The sequence below is a fragment of the Staurois parvus genome, unplaced genomic scaffold (genome assembly GCF_062004578.1).
Source record: "Staurois parvus isolate SC_StPar_1 unplaced genomic scaffold, SC_StPar_1.0 ptg000136l, whole genome shotgun sequence".
Taxonomy (NCBI): domain Eukaryota; kingdom Metazoa; phylum Chordata; class Amphibia; order Anura; family Ranidae; genus Staurois; species Staurois parvus.
This window is the reverse complement of record NW_028317932.1, coordinates 8,675,536-8,698,822: the sequence shown is the minus strand read 5'-3', so window position 1 is coordinate 8,698,822 and position 23,287 is coordinate 8,675,536. Positions and strand designations below refer to the sequence as shown.

At 42.4% G+C, this 23,287-nt stretch overlaps 1 protein-coding gene across 1 annotated transcript in view; it reads left to right on the top strand.

The window, feature by feature from the left end:
- The window catches only part of ITGB8 (integrin subunit beta 8), a 243,644-nt gene extending 220,576 nt beyond the window's left edge, over positions 1-23,068 (top strand). The window contains exons 13-14 of the mRNA XM_089673165.1: positions 14,640-14,803; positions 21,651-23,068. Of these exons, the coding sequence (XP_089529291.1) occupies positions 14,640-14,803; positions 21,651-21,794 (308 nt within the window). The 3' untranslated portion in view covers positions 21,795-23,068. The remainder of the gene's footprint in view (positions 1-14,639; positions 14,804-21,650) is intronic.
- The last annotated feature ends 219 nt before the right edge of the window (positions 23,069-23,287 follow it).

Genomic DNA, 23,287 nt, shown 5'->3' with positions numbered 1-23,287 from the left:
AGGGTGCAGGCAGATTACGGGCCTCACATAGCTGCTGCCAGACATGTAATCTGCCATGGGCCCCCGTACCGACTCCTCATGCTGTGACGTTGCAACAAGGTGTAATTCAACCCTACATATGTTAGACCGCCTGTACGAACAGCTAAAGGCCATCACAGATTTCCTGATGTTAAAAGCGGATAAAGGTACTCCCTGTGTAACTTAGATGTCAGCCATTGTCAGCTCATGTGTGACACCTGCGCTTGCTCAGGCCCTTTGAGGAGGCCACGCTATTCGTGAGTCGGCAGGACTATGGGATGAATGAGGTCAAATCGGCCATGGGCCCCCGTACCGCCTGTTCACGCTGATGCTGGTCCCACAGTGTGACCTGGGTCCCTGTACGGCCTCCCATTGCTTCCACTCTGCCATGTGCCACTTTGAAATCTCCTCACACTCCTGCGGTTGTCCATTTTGTCATAGGTTGCTGGCAGATTACAGGCCTTCCATAGGTGCCACCAAGCCCCATATCGGCCATGGGCCCCCGTACCGCCTGGTCACGCTGCTGCTGGGCCCATAGTGTGACCTGGGTCCCTGTACCGCCTCCCATTGCTCCCACTCTGCCATGTGCCACTTTCAGGTCTCCTCACGCTCCTGCTGGTTTCCATTTTGTCATAGGTTGCTGTATGGCCTCCCATTGCTGCTGCCTCCACCGCCACACTGTGGCTCCAAACACTGGTTTTGGCCCCGTGACTGGCCAAAGGAGTGAAGTGTGCAGTGATTCTAAGATCGACGGCACTCATCTGCATGTCATACTGACAGACAGTATTATTTCTCTTCCCCAGCAGACTCCAAGGGCATTTAAATTAAAGGTACAGTGTTCTGCACTAATATTAAGTCTCTCTGAAGCCTAGAAACACCCTTTTTTAAGTTAAATTCACAGCGAATTTATTCGACTCGAATCGAATATTGTCCACGAATTCGCCGAATCAGTCGAATCGAATTTTTCATTTCTTCGCTCATCTCTAGCTGTCATGCCCGGCCAGTAGCGTGGCATCGGAGCGCGTGTTTAGTGCGGCAGGAGGTATTGTAACTCCGCGGAGGACACGACTGTCCACCCAAAGTGTGGAGAGACTCACGTTTGTGAAAATGAATCAGGCGTGGATTAGTCTGGATTTCAAACCACCAGTTCCTGACACAACTGACTAAATCCGCCATGAATCATGCCCCAAACATGTTATTATTTTTAACATAGGCCTCTGTATGGCCTTCAATTTAAGCTGCTTACGCTTCGCCACTCTGCCATGGGCCCCTGTACCGCCTCCTCTTGCTGCTGCCAGGTCCAGAGTGTGTCATGGGTCCCTGTACGGCCTCCCATTGCTGCTGTCTCCATCGCCACACTCTGCTGCCATGTGCCACTTTCAGGTCTCTTCACACTGCTGGTGTGTTTAATTTTTTGACATAGGGTGCAGGCAGATTACGGGCCTCACATAGCTGCTGCCAGGCCCCTAATCTGCCATGGGCCCCTATATACCGCCTCCTCATGCTGCTGCCAAGTCCAGAGTCTGTCATGGGTCCCTGTAAGGCCTCCCATTGCTGCTGTCTCCATCGCCACACTCTGCTGCCATGTGCCACTTTCAGGTCTCTTCACACTGCTGGTGTGTTTAATTTTTTGACATAGGGTGCAGGCAGATTACGGGCCTCACATAGCTGCTGCCAGGCCCCTAATCTGCCATGGGCCCCTATATACCGCCTCCTCATGCTGCTGCCAAGTCCAGAGTCTGTCATGGGTCCCTGTACGGCCTCCCATTGCTGCTGTCTCCATCGCCACACTCTGCTGCCATGTGCCACTTTCAGGTCTCTTCACACTGCTGGTGTGTTAAATTTTTTGACATAGGGTGCAGGCAGATTACGGGCCTCACATAGCTGCTGCCAGGCCCCTAATCTGCCATGGGCCCCTATATACCGCCTCCTCATGCTGCTGCCAAGTCTAGAGTCTGTCATGGGTCCCTGTACGGCCTCCCATTGCTGCTGTCTCCATCGCCACACTCTGCTGCCATGTGCCACTTTCAGGTCTCTTCACACTGCTGGTGTGTTAAATTTTTTGACATAGGGTGCAGGCAGATTACGGGCCTCACATAGCTGCTGCCAGGCCCCTAATCTGCCATGGGCCCCTATATACCGCCTCCTCATGCTGCTGCCAAGTCCAGAGTCTGTCATGGGTCCCTGTATGGCCTCCCATTGCTGCTGTCTCCATCGCCACACTCTGCTGCCATGTGCCACTTTCAGGTCTCTTCACACTGCTGGTGTGTTAAATTTTTTGACATAGGGTGCAGGCAGATTACGGGCCTCACATAGCTGCTGCCAGGCCCCTAATCTGCCATGGGCCCCTATATACCGCCTCCTCATGCTGCTGCCAAGTCTAGAGTCTGTCATGGGTCCCTGTACGGCCTCCCATTGCTGCTGTCTCCATCGCCACACTCTGCTGCCATGTGCCACTTTCAGGTCTCTTCACACTGCTGGTGTGTTAAATTTTTAGACATAGGGTGCAGGCAGATTACGGGCCTCACATAGCTGCTGCCAGGCCCCTAATCTGCCATGGGCCCCTATATACCGCCTCCTCATGCTGCTGCCAAGTCCAGAGTCTGTCATGGGTCCCTGTACGGCCTCCCATTGCTGCTGTCTCCATCGCCACACTCTGCTGCCATGTGCCACTTTCAGGTCTCTTCACACTGCTGGTGTGTTAAATTTTTTGACATAGGGTGCAGGCAGATTACGGGCCTCACATAGCTGCTGCCAGGCCCCTAATCTGCCATGGGCCCCTATATACCGCCTCCTCATGCTGCTGCCAAGTCTAGAGTCTCTCATGGGTCCCTGTACGGCCTCCCATTGCTGCTGTCTCCATCGCCACACTCTGCTGCCATGTGCCACTTTCAGGTCTCTTCACACTGCTGGTGTGTTAAATTTTTTGACATAGGGTGCAGGCAGATTACGGGCCTCACATAGCTGCTGCCAGGCCCCTAATCTGCCATGGGCCCCTATATACCGCCTCCTCATGCTGCTGCCAAGTCCAGAGTCTGTCATGGGTCCCTGTATGGCCTCCCATTGCTGCTGTCTCCATCGCCACACTCTGCTGCCATGTGCCACTTTCAGGTCTCTTCACACTGCTGGTGTGTTTAATTTTTTGACATAGGGTGCAGGCAGATTACGGGCCTCACATAGCTGCTGCCAGGCCCCTAATCTGCCATGGGCCCCTATATACCGCCTCCTCATGCTGCTGCCAAGTCTAGAGTCTGTCATGGGTCCCTGTACGGCCTCCCATTGCTGCTGTCTCCATCGCCACACTCTGCTGCCATGTGCCACTTTCAGGTCTCTTCACACTGCTGGTGTGTTAAATTTTTTGACATAGGGTGCAGGCAGATTACGGGCCTCACATAGCTGCTGCCAGGCCCCTAATCTGCCATGGGCCCCTATATACCGCCTCCTCATGCTGCTGCCAAGTCCAGAGTCTGTCATGGGTCCCTGTATGGCCTCCCATTGCTGCTGTCTCCATCGCCACACTCTGCTGCCATGTGCCACTTTCAGGTCTCTTCACACTGCTGGTGTGTTAAATTTTTTGACATAGGGTGCAGGCAGATTACGGGCCTCACATAGCTGCTGCCAGGCCCCTAATCTGCCATGGGCCCCTATATACCGCCTCCTCATGCTGCTGCCAAGTCTAGAGTCTCTCATGGGTCCCTGTACGGCCTCCCATTGCTGCTGTCTCCATCGCCACACTCTGCTGCCATGTGCCACTTTCAGGTCTCTTCACACTGCTGGTGTGTTAAATTTTTTGACATAGGGTGCAGGCAGATTACGGGCCTCACATAGCTGCTGCCAGACATGTAATCTGCCATGGGCCCCCGTACCGACTCCTCATGCTGTGACGTTGCAACAAGGTGTAATTCAACCCTACATATGTTAGACCGCCTGTACGAACAGCTAAAGGCCATCACAGATTTCCTGATGTTAAAAGCGGATAAAGGTACTCCCTGTGTAACTTAGATGTCAGCCATTGTCAGCTCATGTGTGACACCTGCGCTTGCTCAGGCCCTTTGAGGAGGCCACGCTATTCGTGAGTCGGCAGGACTATGGGATGAATGAGGTCAAATCGGCCATGGGCCCCCGTACCGCCTGTTCACGCTGATGCTGGTCCCACAGTGTGACCTGGGTCCCTGTACGGCCTCCCATTGCTTCCACTCTGCCATGTGCCACTTTGAAATCTCCTCACACTCCTGCGGTTGTCCATTTTGTCATAGGTTGCTGGCAGATTACAGGCCTTCCATAGGTGCCACCAAGCCCCATATCGGCCATGGGCCCCCGTACCGCCTGGTCACGCTGCTGCTGGGCCCATAGTGTGACCTGGGTCCCTGTACCGCCTCCCATTGCTCCCACTCTGCCATGTGCCACTTTCAGGTCTCCTCACGCTCCTGCTGGTTTCCATTTTGTCATAGGTTGCTGTATGGCCTCCCATTGCTGCTGCCTCCACCGCCACACTGTGGCTCCAAACACTGGTTTTGGCCCCGTGACTGGCCAAAGGAGTGAAGTGTGCAGTGATTCTAAGATCGACGGCACTCATCTGCATGTCATACTGACAGACAGTATTATTTCTCTTCCCCAGCAGACTCCAAGGGCATTTAAATTAAAGGTACAGTGTTCTGCACTAATATTAAGTCTCTCTGAAGCCTAGAAACACCCTTTTTTAAGTTAAATTCACAGCGAATTTATTCGACTCGAATCGAATATTGTCCACGAATTCGCCGAATCAGTCGAATCGAATTTTTCATTTCTTCGCTCATCTCTAATCCTAACCTGTTATCATCCACATAACACTTACTATATGTGGCAAAAGGGTGGGCTTTAACATCCACGTGCCACACATATTCATCACTGGGCGACTGATGTTTCTGTGTTGAGAGTGAACTTACTGAGAACTCTCAGCACATAGACTGAGCTGTCAAAGACACTAACAATTGGTAGCCAGCAGGACCAACTCCTCATCATGTAACCACTGTGACAGCCAATCACAGTGGTCATATGATCGCCCATGCTTCCTGTCCCATTGTACAAATCCTATTAAATGGATGGTGAGGGCTGGGCAGGAAGGGGTTAGGCTGCTTCTTATATGCAGCACTGTTTTATTTTTCCTACTGTGGCAACACTGTTTTATTTCTCCTACTGTGGTCGCTTTAAACATGACATGGTTTTAAATCATTTAATGCAGACCTTTTATTTTTGTGTATTTTGGAGAAAGATAAAGCATGAAGCGTGACATGTTACATAACTGAGTGCCTTGTTAGTCAGCACTAAGTATCACTCCCTTTGCAGCCTTCTTATATCTCTTAAAGCAGGAGAACAGTCTTTCCTAAAGTATACCTAACCTGGAAACCCAAGTTTTGCAGCTTACTGGTCCTTAGATATGGTGGTTGCATTAGTTTCCTTTTTTCCTTTATTGTACCTGATAAGCCTGCCACTAATACAGTTTCTGTTCTAGGTTGACAACTGTTCTGTGCAGCATTGTCACCCTAGGAAACAGAGCATGTTAGGACTACATAACACCTCCCCTTCTTCTCCATAAAAGGGGCAGGTGTTTTGTAGGCCACACACAGTATATACACTGCTCAAAAAAATGAAAGGAACACTTTTTAATCAGAGTATAGCATCAAGTCAATTAAACTCCTGAGATATTGATCTGGTCAGTTAAGTAGCAGAGGGGGTTTTTAATCAGTTTTAGTTGCGTTTTTGTTCATGAAATTAACAACAGGTGCACTAGATGGGCAACATTGAGACCACCTCCAAAACAGGAATGGTTTTACAGGTGGTGGCCACTGACATTTTTTCCCTACTCATCTTTTCTGACTGTTTTTCACTAGATTTGCATTTGGCTAGGGTCAGTGTCACTACTGTTAGCATGAGGCGATACCTGGAACCTACAGAGGTTGCACAGGCAGTCTTCTCCTCCAGGATGGCACATCAATATGTGCCATTGCCAGAAGGTGCAAGAGCATGGAGGAGATTCCAGGAGACAGGCAGTTACTCTAGGAGAGCTGGACAGGGTTGTAGAAGGTCCTTAACCCATCAGTAGGAGCAGTATCTGCTCCTTTGTGCCTGAGGGCCCAACATCCATCCTGTGCTCACTGCCCGGCACCATAGAGCTTGATTGGCATTTGCCATTGAACACCAGAATTGGCAGCTCCACCACTGGTGCTCTGTATTTTTCACACATGAGAGCAGGTGCACCCTGAGCCCATGTGACAGATGTGAAAAGGCTGGAGAATGTTATGCTGCTTGTAACATTGTTCAGAATGACCGTTTTGGTGGTGGGTCAGTGATGGTCTGGGGAGGCATATCCATGGAGGGACACACAGTCCTCTACAGGCTAGACAATGGCACCCTGACTGCCATTAGGTATCGGGATGAAATCCTTGGACCCATTGTCAGACCCTACGCTGGTGCAGAGGGTCCTGGGTTTCTCCTGCTGCATGACAATAATCGGCCTCATGTGGTGAGAGTATGCAGGCAGTTCCCGGAGGATGAAGGAATTGCCTGACCTAAATCTAATAGGATACCTCTGGAATATCATGTTTTGGTCCATCCGACACCACCAAGTTGCACCTCAGACTGTCCAGGAACTCAGTGATGCCCTGGTCCAGAACTGGGAGGAAATCCCCCAGAACACCATCTGTCATCTTATTAGGAACATGCCCTGACATTGTCAGGCATGCATACAAGCATGTAGGGGCCATACAAACTACTGAGTACCATTTTGAGTTGCTGCAATGAAATTTCAGCAAAATGGACTAGCCTGCTGCATCATTTTTTACTTTGATTTTCGGAGTGTCTTTGAATTCAGTCCTCTGTAGGTTGATAATTTTCATTTCCATCAAACACTGGGGCATCCTTACATTCCTAACACATTACCCAGTCCATATCAGTATAGATATCCGGCATGATATGTTTCCCCATTTTGATCTGATGTGTTTTCAAAGTGTTCCTTTAATTTTTTTGAGCAGTGTAGAAGGGAACATTGCTAATTGATAACAGTCCAGAGACAGAGAGATCAGCTGACAACATTTCTTGCTTCCGGCTTCATGCACAATGGATGCTTTTACAGATGCTGCTAGGGGCATCTGGCGGGTTTTTTTTCCTGCCTCTAACCTCCCCTGCATGTTAGCCTGTGTGTCCACACACACATAAACTTTTAGAGGAGTTTAGAGGCATAGGCATTTAGAGAAAGGAAAAACCCCACTGCCAGTGCATCCAGGAGCAGCAGTTTTAGCAGAAAAAAATGTGTGATGCATGTAAACGTATCTAAATGTACATTGTCGCTAGGTGAGTTTATTCATTTCATTGGCCAGAATAATTTATTCTGGCCAATGAAATTAATTAACACCTAAACGCTTGATGCAGCTAAAGGCGCCAAACTTGTTACACATTTTTCCAAGCATCAGGCATTTTGCCTGCTGCCAGGAGGAAAGGCTTCTAGGAGAGTTAGGAAAACATCCTGTGGGCATGAAGCCTTAAGAAACTTCTTTCCACTTTTTCTTGCAGAAAATATTCCTAGGTCATATGCTAGCTCTATCTACACATTTTCAGTAGCTGAAGATAATTCAGTTCAGCAACTTGTAACTGGGCAAACAAAATTAGCAAAAATATGCAATTTTTAACCTTGCTTCTTGTTGAATTTCCACTTAGGTAACCAATAAAACAGCTCATTTAACCAGGGATACCAAAACGTTTGCAATTGACAGCACTGGCATTAGTGTGAGATGGCAAAGATCAATATTGGAACTGTCTTTGTGTTCTCATTTGATGAAAAATAAACAAAGTACAAGATTAAATCCAGATGTTGGTGCAATCAAAATTTGATCAGTTAAACGAAAATGATCTTTTATTGTTTGTTGCTGGAAAGAATGAATCATACACAATATTCTTAGATTTTTAAGGGACTAAAGAAATTAGATTTCTGCATGAGTTCCCAACTCCACCCACCAGCCACAGCTATTTTTTAAGAAGAGGTGTAATTCTCACTGCCTTCATTTATTTTATAATGTGGAGAATGCTGCAAAAAGAGGGTCCAGTGTTTTCTATAGGATTAGATAAAAAATAGGACGGGAGCTGGAGAGACATATAATCTCACCTGTCCTTGTATATTGGTTTTATAGGTGCCACATCCCTATTTAATCAGAAAGATATAAACACCCTAACAGAGAAAAAAACTAATGGGGCTTTTAAAGCACCATACCATATGAAAGTACAAAGATGCACAACATGAAAACACTAGATAAAATAGAACGTGTTTTATTGTAATTTTCTATAAAAAAACACACAAGTGGTAAGAGAGACCAATTGGTCAGCCAAAATAGACACATGTATAATAAAGCAGAAAAAACATAGTATAAATCTATAAGTAACAAAAGGGGGGGAAAGGCTCTGGCCTGGGACACAGGCGTCATGAGCAAGAGTCTAAGAGCCCCAACAATACCATCAAATACGTAGATCATCAATAGGCAAATGTATTTCCATAAAGTTGAATTATTGATCCAGAAATCCGACGCATTTCGTGGGATAAGACCCACTTCCTCAGGGAATTTAGGAAAACAAAATAACAGTGCCTATAGTGAAATAAAAAAATACAGAACCAATTAACAATGAAAAATACAAATAAACTCAATGTTCTGCTTTATTATGCATGTGTCTATTTTGGCTGACCAATTGGTCTCTCTTACCACTTATGTGTGTTTTTTTTTTTTATAAAATTACAATAAAACATGTTCTATTTTATCTAGTGTTTTCTTGTTGTGCATCTTTATACTTTCATATGGTATGGTGCTTTAAAAGCCCCATTCATTTTCTATAGGAATGTCATGCTGCTCATGTTTCTAGATGATTGAATATACATGACTATTCAGCCCCCCAGCATCCATGGGTAAACTGGATAATTTAGTAATGTCTACCATAGTCACTTCACTGAAGTCTGACAATCAAAAAGGAATATTGAATGGTTGCATAGGTTATTGTAGTTTTACTTTTTTCTTGTTTGTTTTTATTTTTACTGCAATAGTTTTGGATTTGAAAACCATTTTTTCCATTGAAATTAGGCTGTTCAGTTAAATGTTTTTCATTTTGAAAAAAACTTTACACATATTTTTGCCAATAAATAGGAAGTAGTTGCATGTCCCATGGTGTGAATTTTTAGCTTGTATGTACCAGGAATAGTCAGGAATGTCTCTGACATTCACCATCACAGGGAGACAACAAAGCAAAGTTTATTTACCTGCTGCCTAACATGAAGACAGCTGTGCAGCCTAAGAAATGGTTATGTCTCAAGATTTCCAGACCTTATGTATACACTTCAAAGTTCTTGAAGTTCATCATCAATGGCAAGGTCATGCTGTCTGATAAACTAAATGTCTGCTAATTTGTAGCCTTACAACAACACAATATTTCATTATTTCAAATATGTTAAGGTTATCAAAAGGTCTTGTGGTATCAGGCACAGGCTGTTCCTCCTCTGGTTTATTAGCGACATTCTATTATGTTTAGGAAGTCAAAGGAGTTAGAAAAAGTAATTACAATCTTACAAGTCAATGACGGACAACTTGCAGCTCTCAGAATCTTCAGAAAGCTGTCTCTATAGGGAGTAATTAGAAACTAGACAGCTACTTACTGTAATCAAAATATAATAGAGAAGGGTTTCCAAGAAGTGCTGTGGGACCCCAATAAAACCAGCCTGTCAGCAGACCTAAATGTATGTATAATTTGGTCCTTTGTTAGATAACTTTAAGTGACTCTAAACCTACAATTTTTATTTATTTATTTTTTTTCAATTTTAGCGCTAACTCCTGAAAGGACCCGGTGTTTTGCTCTAAGTTCTTTTCCCAAGCTAGTGTAGCAGTTGCCAGATACACAGGGGGTTATTTACTAAAACTGGAGAGTGCAAGATCTGGTGCAGCTCTGCATAGAACCAATCAGCTTCCAGGTTTTATTGTCAAAGCTTAATTGAACAAGCTGAAATTAGAAGCTGATTGGCTATCATGCACAGCTGCACCCGATTCTGAGTGCTCGTTTTAGTAAATCTACGCCACAGTGATTGTCACTCTTCTTTTTTCTAATGCTTTATTGAAAGTTGAAATTGAATAGAGTACAGGGAAGCCATGGATGGGATACTCCAGTAGCACACTATAGTAACACAAGGACACTCTTACGTTCTCAGAGCTTCTTAGTATAGTCCCTCCAACAGCATCTAAGGAACTGAGCAATACTGAGATACCATTAAAAATATCCCCAGTTTGAGCAAGCACTGACACTGATGCACAAGGGATCGTAGCAGCACACAGTCACTAGGATCCTACACACAGGTCTGTACTCACAAATGTCCCTGGATACTTGGATGCTTCCTTCCAATATCAGACAGACATTTCTCCTGTGAACTTTCCAGACCAGAACCTCAGTGAAATCCCTTAATCAGGTCCAGCAAGATTCAGAAGAACAGGCTTTCTCAGGCCCCAGATTATTTTTCTACTCAGCCAGCTTCTGGGCATTATCCCCCAGAGATTGGCTGTGAACATATAAATATTCAGTCTGTGAATTTGACTCTTCTAGCCCACTACACTCCAGAATCCTCCAGAAGGCAGGGGGAAGAAGTCAAACCTGCAGCCAGGGAAACATAGAACAGTCCAAAGTAATCACTAACTTCTCCACTGATTACAGGGGAGCTGAAAAGAACTAAATTTATCTAGCCTATCTAGCACCCTATCTAGGAGGTGCTACATTAATAAACATGCCATATTCACCTGATCTGTGCAATAGTTTTTGCACAGAACAGCCCCAATCCCACTCTTTTTGAGTCCCCTGCCGGTGCTCCTGGCCCCTCCCCCCTCTTGAGTACCTTCACAGCAAGCTACTTGCTATAGGGGCACTCATGTGGGCTCACTCCCGAGCTGCACTGTGTGTGTCCTCTCCTGCTCTTTCCTCCCAGACTGTGATAGACAACAGCAGGAGCCAATGGCTCCTACCGCTGTCTGAGCCTATGAGGAGAGAGAGCGCAGAGGGAGAGCTGCTGCTCTCGGGCACAGTGCTGGATGAAGATTGGGCTCAGGTAGGTATGGGGGAGGATCTGGGGGGGAGAGCTAAACATAGAAGGTTTTTACCTTAATGCATTCTATGCATTAAGGTAAAAAAACCTTCCAACTTTACAACCAGTTTTAACCATGTAATTACATTGCTTTGGAACATGAACATTAATTATATATAGTTAGGTCGAGGATTAAAGGCCTCAGATACCTTCATTACAGGTTCAGTTTACACAAGAGTGATATTTTAGTTATGAGTGGAGATTCTCAGATTAAGCCAGCCCCTGGCTTCTTTTTTATCTTTAATATACCAACAATGATATCTGCTTGCCTTCATTCTCTACTCATGCCCAGTTGGAGTTTTGGGTGTTCTAGCACCCCCGTTATATTTTTCCTATGTAAAAACATATTCTACCTATCTGAATTGTACAATATCAGTGCCGCGCTTCTCTCAAATACCAATAGTGACATGAGACACTCACATGGTACAGGTGCTCCATTGCACCCAATATTGCACGCATAAAGGATTTATATCGTAGCTGACACCCTCTGGCTATGCAAGCTCTCTCCATATTCCCCTCCGTTGGAGGGGCTTGGTGATATTACAATGCTCGCGGTCAGCTGACCCACTCCGGAGAGAGACCACGGAGAGGAATACAGAGAGACCTTGCATAGCCAGAGGGTATCAGCTATGATATAAATTCCTTATGCGTGCAATATTGGGTGCAATGGAGCACCTGTACCATGTGAGTGTCTCATGTATATTTGAATAAAATGAAAGTTTTTAAATGATAAAGCACTATTGGTTTGCCTATATATATTTCCTAAATGTGTGCTGAGTGGAGGAGAAGGAGTTAAAGAAGGAGCTGAATAAACAGTGAAGGAGAATCTTGGTAGAAGTCATACCATCACTATATTTCCACCTATAGGATGCAACCCATTTTTGACTAAACTTAGTTGTGAGGTAAACAATTTCAGGTAAAAGCTCAACTGGTGTCATTGTTGGTGGAGGTGCACTATATATGAAAAAAGGAAGATTTATGGCGGCACAAGTTTTTTGAGTTGAAAAAACTGTGCTGTGGAGTTGGATTTTATTAGTTCTTAGTTATTGTGCATACTATTGACTACATCTTTTCACCATCTGGTTCATATTGGAATTATTTTAATGCCACCATTTTTATGTCATTATTGGTATTTGAGAGAAACGCGGCACTTGCATTATACAATTCTGTTATTTAGCACATTTATATGAGTATGTGTAGGCGTGGGAGGATTTTCATTATTTAACTGATTTTCTAATTTTGAGGTAAGATATAATTGCTCACAGGCTCTCATTTATATCTTTATATTCTACTTATCTACCTAAGTAAAATTCCAAAAGGGAGAGTGAAGGTCTTTCATGATGGTCCCAGCAGGTGTACAGAGTCTGGAACTCATGCAGAAATATCTCTCCTATAGAGGCTCCAAGGGATAATAGGAATTGCCAGCTCTCCAGTATCTACCACAAAACTGATATCAGTTTTGAGTGGACTGGTCGTATTAAGACCAACTCTAAATTGGTTAAAACTAATTAGGAATAAATGAGTAGGTGGGTAAAATGATACTTTCCATGAGAGGAATATAAGAGCTGCCATTGCCGACCTCCTTCTGAGATCATTAGTTGCCTGGGTGTCATGCTGCTCCAATAGATTCAGTATTTATGGAGTCACACACCTGGAACAAGTATGCAAATCAAGAGAAAAATCAGACGTTTCAAGTGATTCAAGCTTTGAAGCAAAAGGGTCAGCATTGACTGCCAGGCAACTAATATTTTGAGAAGGGGAGCTTAGTAATGGAAGCCATTGAAGTAATGTAAGTTTTTATGGCAACTGCATGTACATCTCCTGTCTGCAAAGTTTATGCACTCTTGGCAAAGGACAAGGGAGTTTTTTATTACTGTACAGAAAAACATATTTCACAGCTTGCCTCAGAATTAAGTCACTGGAATGTCAAGGTTATGTTGTTATCATCCCAGCCCTGCCTTGTTCACATCAATATGTACTGTTCTCATAAGAAATCCAGTGTGTGAAGTAGCTGTTCTGCTCTTTTTGGTGTATTTTTGTTCTATTTGAATTCCTGAATTAGGTAGTTTAACTGTTATTTTATGTATAGGTTTTGTAAAAGCATCCACTGCCGTGACAGAACTGTTTGGCCCCTTTTACACGGATGTCATCTGTGCAGTTACGTTTTTTTTCAAAGAAAAAACGGATTCAGTTTACATCAGATTGCACATCCATCTTCAGTTCAGTTCTGTTTTACATACGTTTGCACTTCAGTTTAGTCAATTCAGTTTATAATAGTTCAGTTTACATCAGTTTATACCAGTTCCATTCGATATTAACGGATCTGGACATTGGCTGTTCCGTTTATAAGAAAACGGACCTGAACATGTCAGGATGTAGGGGGATGTAAATGGATGATCAACCGTTTACATCCGCCCACTTATAGACATACATTGTGATTCAGTCTGAATCCGTCTGAAAATCTGACAGACAGATCTAGACTGACACCCGTCTGAAAGGGGCTCTTCCCTCCCAGTGGAGTGCTCCTTACATCAGTGTGGGTCTTCTAAATTTAGGTTTGCCTGTGCTATAAATATCACTTTCTAAAATCTTGGATTGGTCATTAAGAGTCTACTTGCCTGATGGCCAAAACATGCCAGTTAGAAGAACTCCTGAGTTCCTTGCTGAGGCAGGTTGTCTTGGGCCTGGTTTTCTATTGTATTCTATCCTATTTAAAATTTGAAATTCAGAAGATGGCTATATTCTTTCTATTTTATTCTATTCAAATGTTGGAAGACTGCTATATTCTTTCTATTTTATTCCATTCTATTTTGTTCCTTTATTTTCTATTCCTTTCTATTCTATTCTTTTATTTTTTATTCTGTTCTTTTATTTTCTATTCAAATATTTTATTTTACATTCTATATTATTCTATTCTGTTTTATTTTATTCTATTCTTTTATGTTCTAGTTTATTCTATTCTGTTGTATTCAGCAGTCTAAGTAGGAATCATCATCTTATTTCATTTTTTTACCTTACTGTATTTATTGTTTCCATTTTGAATTAAAATTTTCTAATTCAAATGCATTTTGTAATTCAAATATATTTTCAAATTTGGATAATTTTCTTCGTTATAATTTATTTCAGATTCGTTGAAATTCGTTACTTTTGTGATTCAGAAATTCAGATAAATCTGAATCTCTGAATAATGAAAATTTTGTCCAAATTTCTATTTGTAACAAAACAAATTGCACGTTTGTTGGTTATAGTTATGACTATGAAAAATATGCTACAACATGCAAACCTACATTGTAGAGTTCTAAGTTTGCCTTTGCCCTAATTAAAGGAGTGAGCAGAGTGGCTGATTTTCCTACAAAGCAGTGTTCAGTATCTTGAAAGCAGAGTAACATCTACATGGCCAAGTTGGAAATATGGAATAGATTTAAAACTAAAAATGACATGAAAAATTGCCGATTTTATTCCTAATCCATGTGTTATTTTTCAACAGAATACTTCTCAGACCCATGGAACCTAAAGATATTTTTTATCATTTTTACTGCAACCTTCTTACTTGGTTTTCTCATTGTACTTATAATACGAGTTATTATCCTGCAAGGTGGTAACAACAAAAGCAGCTCTGCATCCAGTTACAGGGTGCCAACTTCAATGAAGGTAAGTGTTCATGAAGATAGTGTAAAATTTTTGTATTTCATCTTTGAGATTGCAACATTATTTGCATTGTAATTCCCTAAGCAGTTGTTAAGGTTGGAATAAAGAAACACTTATTTAACCTCTGCCCATGTAGCACATATTTGCAGCAGAAAAGAGGGTGGGATTTAATGATCACATGCTGCCCATATGCATTCATGGGTGGCAGAGCTTTCTCTGCTGAGAATATGCTCACTACCAGTGATCAGGATTCAGCAAGACCAACTCCCCATCATGTGATCACTGTGACATCCAATAACAGTGGACATGTGATCGGCTGGTCATTCCCACCCCTGTTCAAAGGATGTTGGGGCTAGGCGGCAAAGGGTTAGATGTAAACCAGCAGCACCAAGTATCAAAGTGTTCGATGACTGTTCTCCAATCTGATGATTATCAGTATAATTATGCAGAAGATTAATTTAATATAGTTAAGGTCTTTAAAAAACTAGTTGTCACTACTGGTCTTGCCTTAGATTAATTATTTTATAGAATGGGATAAACCAATATCTTAGATTTCCAGCTAAACTGTTTGTTTAATTTAGTAATGATTAGTGATATAAAGAACCAACTCTGGCAGATTTTAGTTTTTTTATGATAGGCCTCCCTAAAATGTATATTTGTAGGAGTTGTCTTTTAAGGTTCTCATTGGTCAATTTGTCTTGGTATATTTAGTAGTACTATCTGTCTTCCACATATAATTCTGTTTTAAAATATCTACCCCTGTGTTTTGGCAACAATTTGTACCTTCAGCCATGTAAATCAAATGATTAACATTTATGAAGCCTGACGCTAAGGATGGGATTATGTAACTAGAACAAGTTTATTTCATAATTTTCATACCTCCAGGAGTTAGATTCAGATTCCTCAAGATTTCAAACTACAATGCTCTTATGGTTCCTATCTATGATGTCAGAGGAGTCTCTAGTAGTACTATATCTAGTGTATATAGAAGCAAACACAGACAAACTAAAAACGTCATACAATTTAAAATCTATGCTTCCAAAAGCAGGAGAGACTGAGGGAAGAGGTTTGTCAACACTGAAGTTTGCCCCAGTTTCCCTCCACTCAAAGAAAATAGTTTTTAGTGGAAGTTTCTTTAGGGTGGACTGACTGTTATGCATGCCAAAATGTTGCTGTAGATGTAGACCAGGAAGTACAATGAATAATACATGCAGTAAAGTGTTACTAAACCTAGGATATTGGGAACAGTAGAAGAAGGGGGAGGGGGGAATCAGAGAAGAGAGGATCAAACATCCTTTTTACACAATGCGGAGTATTAACCCATTAGGTTCCACAGTGAGTATACAGACTGATTTTACTGTTGTGGGTTTAATAACACTTTAAATCTGAATCCCATGTATGGATTTTATTTCATAGTTACATTGGTCCAGCTTGAACCAATGTTAGTATGCATATGTTATACCTGTGGGACTGCTGTGGAATTGGAGAATCACTGTAGTAGGCGTTGCTGCTACAGTGCTAATTATTTATGTATTGCCCGCAATACGGTATAAACCTCAAAAAAAACGCAACAAACTGACCCTGCTGTCACTCCACGTGCTCCTGTGTTTGCACAAAGGGTGATTAAACAATTATAAAGAGACAGGCGCTATCTACTACCTAATGCCAATTGTAATGTCATATTGCTCTGTGCAATAAATGTTAATATAAAAAAATTATGGAATAATAAAATAATAACTGTGAACTGTGCTACTACAGTGATTGCTGCTATATTCTGGGTGCCTGCATGGGGTCACCCACTCCATAGGGGCGCCATTCACGGAACATCTTGCATTTTTCTAAATGCATGCTAAGCATTCTGTGATTGGATGAGGTGACATTGTCTCCACCCCACCTTTCCACCTTGTCCAGTCAGAGAACTCCTTGCATTCATTGACAAAAATGGAATGCAGTCTGTAAATGGCACCCGTGCTGAGCAAGGGACCCCTTGTGGCTACTATGCAGCAGGTCAGCGTGGGACGCAGAAGACAGTAACAATTGCCGTAGAACGGGTGACTACTACAGTTATTCTCCATTTGCAATGGTCCTACAGGCATGACAAATGCATACTGCAAGCTGGACCTATGTAACCATACAATAAAATCCATAAAGTACCTGAAATTCACCTTTAAGCATGTTTGTTATTCTTAAAAAAAAAGTATTATTGTAGCAATATGTTATATGCTGTGTATGGCCTCTAGGGGTCTCACTACTTAGATACTGGTACAACTGTGTAATTCCCACTCTTTGGTTGTAGTTCTTATGCAGACACATGTATAATGGCAGCTAGGAGCACCTAATAAATGTCTCCTACTAACTACAGTGTGTGAGCATCTGAGCAGGATCTACTAACAGAACATGGTGGCAGCTGGGCACTGAACCTCTGAATAGCAAGTCTTCTGTCTACAAATACAGATTGTGTGACACTAGAACTGTACAGAGAATCAGCAACTGTAAGTACAGAGTCCCTATCAGACTGCACTATGGAGAGTGGCCTGAAACCCCCTCAGAGACTGGATGTCACTTCTTCCAATCTCTCACAGACATGGAGACACTGGAAGGAAGAGTTTACTCTGTATGTGGACCTGACAGTGGCACCCAGAGATGAGCAGAGGGAAGTAAAGCTGTTTTATTACTTGATTGGGGAACAAGGCAGAGAACTAGCCGAGACCCTGCTCACAGACAGCATGGCACTGACAGACATACTGCAAGCATTTGATAAGCACTGTGACCCCAAAAAGAATGAGACAGTGGAGAGATACAAGTTCTTCTCAAGGAATCAGGAGATTGGGGACAGTGTGGACAGATATGTGACAGAGCTGAGGAGACTGGCTGCAACCTGTGGATTTGGGGACATCAGGGACTCCCTTATCCGAGACAGGATAGTGTGTGGCATCAGAGACTCTCGCCTCAGAGAAAGATTACTGAGGGAGGAAGAGCTGGCTTTGGATAAATGTATACAAATCTGCAGGGCTGCTGAGCTGACTAAAGACAGGCTGAAGATGATGGAGGGCACCAGTGATGCCTCAGTACATGCAGTATCTGTGAAAGGCAGAGCAAGGTCCAGACTCCCTGTGAGCTCAGTCCAGTGTAAATACTGTGGCAAAAGACATGAAAGAGACAAAGAGAAATGTCCAGCGTATGGGGAGTCCTGCAGGACTTGTGGCAAGATGAACCACTTTTCAGCTGTGTGCAGATTCAAAACCAGCAAACAGTACAGACAAGTCCACACAGTGACCCAGGACACAGACGAGGACAGCACAGAGGGCATCACATGGCTGCAGCTGCAGTCTGCAACAGAGAACGTCAATGTAGTCAAACAGCCAGTAGCCAATGATGCAAAGCAGCTCTTTGCCATATTTATGGTGGACGAACAGCCCATAAGATTTCAGCTGGATTGTGGAGCAAGCTGCAATGTCATTCCATTTACTCTGCTTAACAAACAGGTTCCCATTGAGCCCACTGATAAGGTACTGGTCATGTACAACAAAAATGTTCTGAAACCCATGGGAACATGCAAGCTAAAATTAAGAAATCCACGTAACAGAAAGAGCTACAGAGTGGAGTTTACTGTGTTGCAGGAGGACGATCACATTCCTTTGCTGGGAGTTAAAGCAGTTCAGGCTATGGACTTAATAAAGGTGCAATCCCATAACATCATGGCTCTGGAAGTTTCTGAGAATACTCAAAATCCTAAACAAAAGGCAGAATACATTTTGGATTTTCACCACATAAAAACCAGAGTATGCTGATTTATTTGAAGGTGATGGGTGCCTGGAAGGTAAATACAAACTAGAAATTGATCATACAATACAGCCTACCAGACTGCCTACAAGAAGAGTACCTGTAGCCTTAATGCAACCGCTTAAAGAGGAACTGCAGGATTTGCACAGCAGAGGTATGATAGCACCAGTACAGGAAAGCACAGACTGGATAAGCAGTTTGGTGATAGTGAAAAAACCATCAGGCAAGTTAAGAATATGCATTGATCCTAAGCCACTGAACAAGGCCCTTAAAAGAAATCACTATCCAATGCCAACAATAGAAGATATTCTACCAGATCTATCAAAGGCTAAAATATTTTCGGTATGTGATGTGAAAAATGGATTCTTGCACGTGGAACTGGATAAAGAATCAAGTTTATTAACAGCATTTTCTTCCCCTTTTGGACGCTATAAGTGGCTGAGAATGCAAATGGGAGTAAGCCCGGCTCCAGAAGTGTTCCAACAAAAATTGATGCAAGCTTTGGAAGGACTGTCTGGAGTAAAAATAATAGCAGATGATATACTAATAGTTGGGGAAGGTGATGATCTAGAACCCGCAACAAAGGATCACGATAAAAAGATGATACAATTCTTAGACAGATGTAGAAAAAAACAAATCAAACTGAACCTGGAAAAATTCAAACTAAAAATGACAGAAGTACCATATATTGGACATCTTCTTACCTCAAATGGTGTTAAAGTCGATCCAGAGAAGGTGAGGGCAATACAGGACATGCCTACACCTACAGATATACGTGGAGTACAACGATTCCTGGGCATGGTGAATTATCTTTCCAAATTTTGCAAGCATTTATCAGACATGTGTGAGCCACTGAGACAGCTAACTCACAAAGACGTACTCTGGGAATGGACAGAAAGCCATGAAACTGCTTTTCAGTCAGTGAAAAATGCTATTGCAGACGCAGCAACGCTAAAATATTTTGATCCAGATCAAGCAGTGGTAGTACAATGTGATGCCTCAGAAACTGGCCTTGGAGCCACACTAATGCAGGATAAACAGCCAATCACATATGCAAGCAGAGCGTTAACTCTAACAGAGCAAGGCTATGCTCAAATCGAGAAAGAACTTCTAGCGGTAGTATTTGGGTTAGAGAAATTTCACCAGTACACCTACGGTCGACAAGTGGTGGTGCATTCAGATCACAAGCCTTTAGAAAGTATTACAAAGAAGCCACTACTGAATGCCCCAAAAAGACTGCAGCGTATGCTGTTAAGGCTTCAGAAATATGATTTTAACATTTGTTACTGTCCAGGAAAGGATTTACTGATTGCAGATGCCCTAAGCAGAGCTTACTTACCCATCACAAATGAAGAAGAAAAAGACATTGAAAGCATCAATATGTGTGAATATCTGTCTGTCTCAAAAGACAGACTGAAACAAATACAGACCGGCACAGCGGAAGATAAAAGTCTACAGATCCTAAAGACTGTCATCTTGAAGGGATGGCCAAAACACAGGCAGCATGCTCCAATGGAGGTTTCTCCATTTTTTCATATAAGAGATGAACTCTCTGTGCAGCATGGAATCATCTTTAAAGGAGAAAGGGCTGTCATACCACAATCCCTTAGAAGAGGCATTATAGAAAGATTGCACTCGACTCACTTAGGTGTAGAAGGATGTCTACGTCGTGCACGAGAATATGTTTATTGGCCTGGAATGAATGACCACATAAAAAACTTTATAGCACAGTGTGAAATATGTGCATCGTGCAATGATAAGCAACCGAAAGAGACATTGCAACCACATACAATTCCAAACAGACCATGGTCAAAGGTAGGAACAGATCTGTTCACGTGGAACGACAAGGAATATCTGGTAACTGTGGACTATTTTTCCAACTTCTGGGAGATAGACTACTTACAGGACACAAGGGCCAAAACAGTAATTAAAAAACTCAAGGCCCATTTTGCCAGATATGGCATTCCGGATATTGTGTTCTCTGACAACGCCGCTCAATTTACATCGGAAGAATTCAAAAAATTCAGGGAGAGGTGGGAATTTGAGCACCAGACATCATCTCCTGGATATCCACAGAGTAATGGTAAAGCCGAGTCAGCAGTAAAAACAGCCAAAAGACTCATCCAAAAGGCAAAACAGGCAGGTACAGAGATATACCTGTCTATACTGGACCACAGAAACACACCCACACAAGGCCTAGACACCAGTCCAGCACAGCGGCTTATGAGTAGACGTACAAGGACTCTCTTACCAACTGCAGGTCAACTACTAAAGCCAAAGCTTGTGGGAAATGTTGAAGCCAAACTAACGAAGAATCAAGATAGGCAAGCTTTCTATTTCAATAAATCTGCAAAAGATCTGCCTGTTCTCCAGAGCAATGACAATGTACGGATTCAGCCAATAGGCAAATATGACAAACACTGGAAAAAAGCGAAGGTTGTACAGAAATTGGGACCACGGTCCTATGAAATTATAACAGAGGAAGGAAGAAGATGGAGGAGAAATCGGAGACATCTGAGAAAAACACAAGAAGGAGATGATACAGGGCCCTGGGAACAGCATATGGACACTCAAAGCGATGAGACTATGAGACCAGCAACAAAGAAACAGGGACTGCTGAGGAGCATAGGGAGGTCCCTAGGCAGAGAGAGACAGTCCCAGAAAATAGACTGCCAGAATCAGAAGAACACCAAGATTTCTGTGAAGAAACCTCATATGTTACGCGAGCTGGCAGAACAATCAGAAAGCCGGCTCACCTCAAGGATTATATTTAACTTATAGCTATGTTCTACTTCACCATTTTGTGTTTGTTATATTTCATTGTTCTTTTATTTAAAAGAGAAAGGATGTAGCAATATGTTATATGCTGTGTATGGCCTCTAGGGGGTCTCACTACTTAGATACTGGTACAACTGTGTAATTCCCACTCTTTGGTTGTAGTTCTTATGCAGACACATGTATAATGGCAGCTAGGAGCACCTAATAAATGTCTCCTACTAACTACAGTGTGTGAGCATCTGAGCAGGATCTACTAACAGAACAATTATTGCTATTTTTTTTCACTTAGGATAAAAATAGTTTGCACAATGGATACTCAAGTACAGTAACCTACACTCGGGAGAAGCCAGAAGACATTCTCATTAGCAATGGAGGCCTGGCGGTACATGAAGCATTGAAGTACAAATTTGAAGAAAAGACACACATGTATTAGGTGATCTCTACTGACAAGCTGCACTGTTACAATCATGTAGAAGGCTTCCATAACCCAGCACTGTTTTTTTAGTACATCAGTAAACCAAGTCTCAGCAAAGAACAGGCTGTGAATCAGTAATATGCAGCGGTCAGTTTTCATGATGCCTGTGTTTTACAAATTTGTGAATTGCTTGGTAGATCTGAGACTCCTAGAACTGACTTGCCATATTGCATAGTTAAATAGCAAATGTTTTTTTATCATCTTAGCTGCTCTAACAGATTTATGTGCATTACTACTGTATGGTACATTGTTTGAATGTAGCACTTTATAATTTTTTTATATTTTTTATACAAAGCACTGATTACACTTTAGCGAAAATTTAAAGGGGAACTCCTCTTAACCTTTTTAAGCAGAGGGATTGTTCTGTGGCCAATGTGGTTATATCGCTGGTTGCTTAGTCCCTATTCTTCCATTACAGTTCTTTGAACCATGCCAGTTTCAGTTCTTTCTTATTTTTTGGAGAGGGATTTAGAAATGGAGAATGGGGAGTGATAGTACCAGTCCTCTCGAAAACATTAAGTGGAGTTCTCATTTTTAAGTGCACTCGCTGAGAAGGTTTCTTGCCTTTTCACTTTTTTTTATATATTATGAAGATGACATGGAACGATTATTTTATAGAGTGCTAAAGACTCTCACCCGGGAAAATAGGGTGGTAAAAGTAACCTAAAACGTGACTTTAGTTATGAAAAAATATTGTGAGTTTACATATACATATGTAGTTCACAAATGCAGTTGATTGTCTGATTTATTCACATATGGTTCAGCTACGCCTATCCCAAATTTAAAATTCATTTAAATAACCAATGAAATAGAAATACAGAATTCAAAGAGGCAATGGGAACAGAAATGAGAATACTTCCTAAAATATATCTATAGCTTAAGTTGTACTGTAACACAGAGTCCAATTTATGTATGTTTAATACATTTGTCCATCATTTCTGCAGTATGTGTATATTATTTTAAACAAGACTTTGTTTTCCCCCTGATTACATAGTTTTTGTATGGTGTATGCATGAGAGGTCTGTTTAATAAAAAGAAAAGTGTTGTGTGAATGTTTAAAGAATTTGCACAGTCGTCACAAATAATTCCGATAATTTACCTAATACATTTATTTTCTATGATAGTCAACTCCATCCAGTAGCCATAATGTGGTATTCTCTTGAAATACCTTGTTTACAAAAATACAGGCAGGTACATAAATATTGGGACATGGACACAGTTCTAACATTTTTGGCTCTATACACCACCACAATGGATTTGAAATGAAACAAACAAGATGGGCTTTAACTGCAGGCTGTCAGCTTTAATTTGAGGGTATTTACATCCAAATCAGGTGAATGGTGTAGAAATTACAACAGTTTGCATATGTGCCTCCCACTTGTTAAGGGATCAAAAGTAATGGGACAATTGGCTTCTCAGCTGTTCCATGGCCAGGTGTGTGTTATTCCCTC